We start from the raw sequence: 8,443 nt of genomic DNA on the forward strand, positions 1-8,443 counted from the left end.
GTGACAGTGAGCAATGAGAGGCTATGTTGAATGTTGCTAATAGCATAGCCTCCTGCTAACAATAACTTTAGCCAAGGCTGAAGCTAATTCAAGTTTACGTTTAAATATCATTTTATAACCACATAGGAATCACAATTGGGATGACTGATGCTGCTAACTTTAATTTTCTGTATTATCTCAATGTATCGCAGTGGTTTGTAAGATTGTGCCCTTAGATTTATAGACCATAGATTTACCATGAAAGCAGGTGATGAATGGCTATCCTGAATATTGCTAATACTTTAGGCTTTAGACTGCAGCTAATTCCAGTTCATGTTTATAAAGCTAACATTAGCTAATGTTAGAGCATGGAATCAGCATATCATCTCAGTGGGCTTTAAAGGTCCAAACATTTGCAAATCACCCGGGAAAGAAAATTACTACCATAAACTAGAACAGCATTGGGATCACAAACACACTCGGTTAAGGCTGCTAACTTCTTGTACCTGCACATATGAAGCGTGTAGAAAATAATTCTCTGCAAAGTAAGTTGTTGAAACAATATATCATTTGGATTTGGATTTAGTAATATATAATATAACAAAACACAGACACGGAAAGAAACAGGTAATGAAACCATGTGCCAAAGTTTGTCTTTCACGTAAGTGCAGTAGTTCTTACAAAAACAGCAAAAGTATTCAAAAGTTAGAGATAAGATTGATAGATTCTGTAGCTAAAATGAGATTCTAAAATCCTGATCAACAACTTAGGTTGCAATAATGGAACTGATAAACGTACCAAATGACGTCAAACATCACCAACGTTCTGTTGATATCACATTAGGCACCTGAAGAGCAATAGCATCATTAAACAGATTAAAACTGGCTAGTTGTGGAAGTACATCATGACCATCTGGTGAGGCCGAGAGTACTTGAGCTTTGCTTTCTCAGGGGTTCAGCTAAACTAAGTCTGTGTGTGTGTGTGTGTGTGTGTGTGTGAGCCCATGTGGGAATACTGTCTTACTTCTGGGAACATGTCTCCCTTTCTGGTAACAGTTGTATTTCTCCTGAAGTGCAAGAAGGGCTTCTGTTTGGGGGGCTTCAACCTCCTGAACGCTGGGTCATGACATCCTCAGTAAGCCTTAATCCTGCTGTGAGAAAGCACAGCATATAAGAAATGCGTGCTTACTGGAAAAACCCACGCATTTGACTGAACATTGCAGACTGTTTCCTTGATACAGCCAGTGTTGTTTGAATTGGGATTTCATTTTGCTTCATTTTGTGATAGAGCTGAAATATAGTCAGCAGAGACTGGTGGTTCACAAACTCTATGGAACCACCCAAAATAAAACCTTAGAGGTACATTTTTTTAAATAAGGTGTCAAGTGAGCATGTCGTTGATTAACGATTGAGCGTAGGTGACTGTATTTATGCAAAAAACATAATTTGTAAGACCAGCACAGGCATGAGTCAGCTAATATCAGAATAACTGTTGAACACAGTCAGTGTCACATGAGCATGGCTCTCGGGCCACAGACCTCTGTTACCATATGTGATTTTGTTAAACTGACTGACTGATCTATCATGACTGTTCTAGGAATGTCTGTTTCTCTGTCTATTGGCTTTTATTGTTGCCCTTTTTCCTTTCTTCTTAATAAACATGTAATTTGCACTGTGATTGATGGCTTTTCATGGCTGTTATTACATTCTCTCTTTCCTTGTTGCTGTGTCCAATGGCTAAACCAGCCAGTCTTCTCAGCCCCGCGGTCCCCATAAAAGTGACGGGCTAATCGTAAAGGCCCTGTACTACCAAGCAAGTTCCTCTCTGCATGTCTTTCTGTAATTCCCATTACTGCCCTGAACTCCAGGAGCTCACTTCCCAAAAACCTGTTCACTCCTCTACCCCCACCTCTTCTTTTTCCCCCTTCTTCAACACATGAAAACTTTATTGTGCATCCTTCAAAACAATTACAGTAACGTTTGTGACTAAGATAGAGGACGGACATACTTGAGTCTAGACTGAGGAAGTGATGTAACAGACATATCTGTCTCTGTGGTCAGTAAGCTGCATTCTTTCAGACCTGACTACACCAAGGAAAAAGGGAAACAGGTTATAGCCACCACCGCTGTCAGAGCTGCCAATCTCTTCATATCTTTTCTTTACAGAATTTCATTCATGTTTGATCCGTGAATTTCGTTCTTAGCTAATATCCATCTGTACTTTCCATCCCTCATTTGTTGCTAAAATACAGCCATGGCCTGAGATACAGCAGTCAGTACCTCACAAGTCTATTTTCCTTTATTTTTGCCAAACTTAAACAAGTAAGGCGGCAGAGCCCACAAGCTTTGAGCAGACATTATAATTGTGCTTGATTTATGTTACATATACATTTCTCTAATAAAGAAATTATTATTATTATTATTACAGTGGCTCCTTACTTAAAAGGAAAAGACTGACTGAAATACTCTTTTATTATAATACTGGTTTATGAAAATGCAGTCTGCCGACTGATCTCCTTTTCTTTCCAACAGAATCCTAATGACTTCTTCATTCCTCTGGTAGCTCAGGGGTCACATTTCATTTTAAGTTCCACGACCCACACTTTCAAACAAATCCTATTTTTATACACTGTCTTATGACGTGATAACTTCAGAATAATGTTACCTTTGGGGCTGTTTGACAGACATAAAGACTCCTCTGAGAAAGCCACAGCTTTGAATATGAAATGCCAATAGAGACAAAGCCGTGTGAGTGTTACCACAGAGGCATCAGTGGAGAAATTATAACAAATCATATCACAGTTCTGCACTGGCCTAATTTATGCTCAAGCTTGCACCATTTGACTCAAGTACAAGTTGACCTGTGGTCACTAACATAAAAATTAAGAGGTGGCTTTTCATGTGATCTAAATTTATGGAAATGGGTGTTCTGGCCAAATATTTGCGAAACAAAGAGTCTTAAGTAAAAATCATAACTTTCCCAGCAACCTCAGTCTTTACTTTACTTACTGCATTATTACCACATTCATATTTTTCATTCCAGCTCAATATTACATTACACTGTAAATCTAACACACATATCTACCTCATTAAACACTGTCTTCAGAAAATCTAACTTTTGTCATGCTATGGATATGATACATTGAGGTATTCTCTTCATGCTTGTGGTTAAAAGCCACATCGTTTGCATATGCAAACTACACAAACACTTCCTTCTCTCCCTGAAGCATTTAAAGACTGAAATTGTCACTGATGTGTGCTACTGCTCTTCAGTAGCTCAGCTGTCCTGTGATCGCATCATGTTTAGCCACTGTGGACTGTTGATAATCATACTTGTACTGACTCTTGATGGCCAAGGTAAGTAGCTAAGTGGCATTTTAATGGGCTGTAGACTACAGCACACGAGGGAATATATTCCACACTGTGGGACATATAATGCAAGAGGACGCATGTGTTTTATGTATTTTATTAAATGTGTATTGCATTTATGTGTATGTATTTGTGTACGTGTGTATTTTTTCCCCCAGTTCAGACAGGGGAAATCTATGGAGGCCACGTGGCTGCACCACACAGCAGGCCATACATGGTGCTTTTGGAGGGGCAAATTCAGGATGGTGAAACAAAACACTGTGGAGGCTTCCTTCTGAATGAGGAGTTTGTGATGACTGCAGCCCACTGCCAGGCCAGGTCAGTTTAACATTATGTTTTACCTATGGACAGTTATGGCGCTAGGAATTCTGGGACATCTGGTAGAATTTCTCCCATGGACTGAAACTTTAATTTTATTTAGCAAATATGTGTCATGAGGGTTTAATGAATTGTACAAATCATTTTATTCTTTGATATTTCTTTTGCATTTAATTTTGTCAAACCAGGTCTTACACAGCCTTACTAGGAGTTCACAATGTCAATGACAATGAAGAAATACAACGTATATCTGTGGTGGAAGCATTTCCACATAAAGACTTCAACAGATCTGAGCCCAAAATAAATGACATAATGCTTCTTAAGGTAAGAAAATATTTGCAGTTAATACAAAAAATTTGCTTTAGTCTATTTTTATAAAAGAAATTATTCTATTCTCTGATTATGTTATTTGTAAATACTGTATTGATTGTTTAAAGGCAGGCCTGATATAATGTATGCAGTACAGTAAAATGTATGCAGTAATATAAAACACAACAGGCACCTGTGAACACTGGAGAAATTTGAATTGATATTTCTTCCTTTTTGTATTTTTTATTTCTCCTGTTCCTCAAGTTGACCTCAAAGGCAAATTTCAACAAAAATGTGAAGCCCATTGCTCTTGGAGGCCAAAGTGATGGCTCCCTGCCACAATCGTGTACAGTTTCTGGCTGGGGAAGAGCAGACAGGAACATAAAACACATGTCTTTTGTACTCATGGAAGTCGACATAACACTAATTGACAAGGAGCATTGTGCTAAGTGTATGTTGTATTGCTCTGAAGGAGAGATCGGACCGGGTGAGGTATGTACATATTTGTAACATAACATGAACAAACAAATTTTTTGTTGACTGTAGTAATCATTTCACTATCAAAGCAATCACTGCCTACTGTGTTTGTACTTCCAGGGAGATTCTGGTGGTCCACTGGTCTGTGAAGATGAAAAAGCATACGGGGTGGTGTCATTTACTTTCAAACCATACTCAGGTGACCCGAAGATCCATGGTTACACTAATATTCCTGATCACAGAGACTGGATCGATGAGATTATGAAGCATCATGGAAAGCTCTAGTCAATGCAGCACTTGAGTGATTAAATCTCAACATCTGAATTTACACTATTTCAGTTTATATGTATTAGAGCAAGTAATTGAGATGCTGATATCATGACAGATTCCATAATGATGAGACTGTTCAAGGTTGGAACTTGCTTGATTTACACAGATTTGATCAAAATTTCCTCCCAAATTACATTTTTGTTTGGCATGTTGAGTCAACGGACTGAATATTTCAAAAGCCGATTCTTTTCATCCAAAAAAAAAGAAAAAAACTGACGATTTTGCTTTTTATTCGCTCTTTATAGCTGCATTTTTCTGCTTCAAGGGGTTACAAGCTTGACAACTACTACTTTGTATCACTGAATGTTACACAAATTAAAGATTGCTTGAGATGACAATCTCAGTGTGTGGACCAAATGCTCTAAAATAGATGTAACACCTGTTGACATTCCATCATCTTGGTCTTAAATACATATATACATTAAATGCATTATTACTTTGTGCATCCTCATTTTGACTCAATGATAACACAGTGTTTAAGTTTATGTTTGTCTTGTACCATCTTTTTAAACAATAAAGTGTTGCTCTCCCACCATGTCCTCTCAGGTCCTCTGTTGACTGTCTGAGTGTGAATTAAATCAACAAAAACGCAACACTGCCTCCTTGTGAATAAAGTGTATTGATGCAAGAAGAGGTTCAGTATTCAGTATTTGAAGTCAGAACCAAAACTTTCCACTCATTTTAAAGTTCTAAATCTAATCTACTGTCTCAGACAGGCAGGGCATTGCTCCGGGTGGACACTGACAGCATGTGCTGTAACAGTTATACGAGCATATTTTGCATTTGTTATAGCATTAAATAAGGCAACCTTGCCTTATTATCACGGCTAAAGTACACTACATATTTATGCATGACCAAGCCGCTCATACATTGAATCAGATGTTACTTGAAACTTAATCCTCAAACTATCATATCTGGAAAAAAAACGAGTTGTACCTTAAGGAGAGACAAAAATGGTGTATGAACATAAACAGGAACAGACATTTGCAAGCTAAAGCATGCTAACATGATGCTATAGTGAAATGAATGTTGGACTGTCAGAATAAAAGGAAAAATGGAAGACAGAGTGAGACTGCTGTTGGTCATTAATGATTATGTAAAGAAAATTACACTCAAAAGACTTTTGCAAGTTCTGCAGTAAACACAGAGTGGTGCAGTTCTAATGGGACAGGTGGCTGTTGCCACATAACAGAGGCCTACCAAGCTACGCTAATATTGTCTCATATGGAGGGGAAATATAATAGATTACTCAGCCTACAAAGGAAAGGTTTCACAGAGTCCCTTCTATTGTTGATCGCTACCTGCTTTTGGAAGTGAGTCACCTTGTCGTCATATTATACTTCTGTTATATCTTTTTAAGCCTGTTGCCAGGTATAATAAATAATTCTAGTTATAGGTGTTTTATTGCCTTATTTACAGTGGGGCAAAAAAGTATTTAGTCAGCCACCAATTGTGCAAGTTCTCCCACTTAAAAAGATGAGAGAGGCCTTTTCATCATAGGTATACCTCAACTATGAGAGACAAAATGAGAAAAAAAACAAATCTAGAAAATCACTGTCTGATTTTGAAAGAATTTATTTGCAAATTATGGTGGAAAATAAGTATTTGGTCAATAACAAAAGTTCATCTCAATACTTTGTTATATACCCTTTGTTGGCAATGACAGAGGTCAAACGTTTTCTGTAAGTCTTCACAAGGTTTTCACACACTGTTGCTGGTATTTTGGCCCATTCCTCCATGCAGATCTCCTCTAGAGCAGTGATGTTTTGGGGCTGTCGCTGGGCAACACGGACTTTCAACTCCCTCCAAAGATTTTCTATGGGGTTGAGATCTGGAGACTGGCTAGGCCATTCCAGGACCTTGAAATGCTTCTTACGAAGCCACTCCTTCGTTGCCCGGGCGGTGTGTTTGGGATCATTGTCATGCTGAAAGACCCAGCCACGTTTCATCTTCAATGCCCTTGCTGATGGAAGGAGGTTTTCACTCAAAATCTTACGGTACATGGCCCCATTCATTCTTTCCTTTACACGGATCAGTCGTCCTGGTCCCTTTGCAGAAAAACAGCCCTAAAGCATGATGTTTCCACCCCCATGCTTCACAGTAGGTATGGTGTTCTCTGGATGCAACTCAGCATTCTTTCTCCTCCAAACACGACAAGTTGAGTTTTTACCAAAAAGTTCTATTTTGGTTTCATCTGACCATATGACATTCTCCCAATCCTCTTCTGGATCATCCAAATGCTCTCTAGCAAACTTCAGACGGGCCTGGACATGTACTGGCTTAAGCAGGGGGACACGTCTGGCACTGCAGGATTTGAGTCCCTGATGGCGTAGTGTGTTACTGATGGTAGCCTTTGTTACTTTGGTCCCAGCTCTCTGCAGGTCATTCACTAGGTCCCCCCGTGTGGTTCTGGGATTTTTGCTCACCGTTCTTGTGATCATTTTGACCCCACGGGGTGAGATCTTGCATGGAGCCCCAGATGGAGGGAGATTATCAGTGGTCTCGTATGTCTTCCATTTTCTAATAATTGCTCCCACAGTTGATTTCTTCGCACCAAGCTGCTTACCTATTGCAGATTCAGTCTTCCCAGCCTGGTGCAGGTCTACAATTTTGTTTCTGGTGTCCTTTGACAGCTCTTTGGTCTTGGCCATAGTGGAGTTTGGAGTGTGACTGTTTGAGGTTGTGGACAGGTGTCTTTTATACTGATAACGAGTTCAAACAGGTGCCATTAATACAGGTAACGAGTGGAGGACAGAGGAGCCTCTTAAAGAAGTTACAGGTCTGTGAGAGCCAGAAATCTTGCTTGTTCGTAGGTGACCAAATACTTATTTTACCAAGGAATTTACCAATTAATTCAATAAAAATCCTACAATGTGATTTCCTGGATTCTTTCCCCCCATTCTGTCTCTCATAGTTGAAGTGTACCTATGATGAAAATTACAGGCCTCTCTCATCTTTTTAAGTGGGAGAACTTGCACAATTGGTGGCTGACTAAATACTTTTTTGCCCCACTGTATCTAGTCATCTGTCATGTCATCCTGTAGACAGCTGTTATTTATTATTTATCATATTATAGCATATAATAAATATTTGTTTGTTCATTATATGCTTTACATTGCTGGTAAAGGCCTTTATTTCTTCAAGGTTCAATCATTAAACATGTTATCTGTTTGCATAGGTAATAGTGTGGCAGTTAAGTCTCTGCCACACCAGTGAACATCCAATAACCACAAAACAACACTCACATGGTAAATGTAAGGCTTTCATTGGCCCCTGGAGGTCAGGAGCCTCAGGGCACTTACCTGCTTTGCTTGATTGGTTGTTCATTTTAAACCTTACATGTCATTTGCTTTCCAGCGTTCCACACACACACACACACACACACACACACACACACATCGGATGAAACAGCCTGTTTAATCCTCAGCAGTATAACGATATAATTGTTCATTACACTTCAATTGGGCAGCAGTATTGCTGGCCTTGCTCCTTACTGTGGCAGAAATGACAGCTGGTCAATCAGATGCAACTCCATATCTCACAAATATACCTGCTTCATATCTCAAGTGAATATAATTACTTTTTTCCTTATGTGACACCAGATGAAAGGTGACAGTGAATGATTTGTTCAAATGCTCCAATTTGTATTGCATAAAAAGCTG

General features: G+C 39.0%; 1 protein-coding gene across 1 annotated transcript; it reads left to right on the top strand.

Annotated features, from left to right (window-relative positions):
- Nucleotides 1-3,253: 3,253 nt before the first annotated feature.
- Nucleotides 3,254-5,307, top strand: LOC139203021 (granzyme G). The gene is made up of 5 exons (XM_070832652.1): nucleotides 3,254-3,335; nucleotides 3,506-3,665; nucleotides 3,854-3,989; nucleotides 4,239-4,466; nucleotides 4,572-5,307. Exons 1-5 carry the CDS (start codon nucleotides 3,278-3,280, stop codon nucleotides 4,734-4,736), a joined length of 747 nt encoding a protein of 248 aa, XP_070688753.1. The 5' UTR covers nucleotides 3,254-3,277; the 3' UTR covers nucleotides 4,737-5,307.
- Nucleotides 5,308-8,443: the final 3,136 nt, after the last annotated feature.

This window comes from Pempheris klunzingeri, chromosome 6 (genome assembly GCF_042242105.1).
Source record: "Pempheris klunzingeri isolate RE-2024b chromosome 6, fPemKlu1.hap1, whole genome shotgun sequence".
Classification (NCBI taxonomy): Eukaryota; Metazoa; Chordata; class Actinopteri; order Acropomatiformes; family Pempheridae; genus Pempheris; species Pempheris klunzingeri.

What these genes read in the sequence shown, in the direction of transcription:
- LOC139203021 (XM_070832652.1), top strand. Translation starts at nt 3,278, where the DNA reads ATGTTTAGCCACTGTGGACTGTTGATAATCATACTTGTACTGACTCTT. An exon ending in ACTGACTCTTGATGGCCAAG is followed by an intron (nt 3,336 to 3,505) that starts GTAAGTAGCTAA and finishes TTTTTCCCCCAG; the next exon opens with TTCAGACAGGGGAAATCTAT. An exon ending in GAGAGATCGGACCGGGTGAG is followed by an intron (nt 4,467 to 4,571) that starts GTATGTACATAT and finishes TTGTACTTCCAG; the next exon opens with GGAGATTCTGGTGGTCCACT.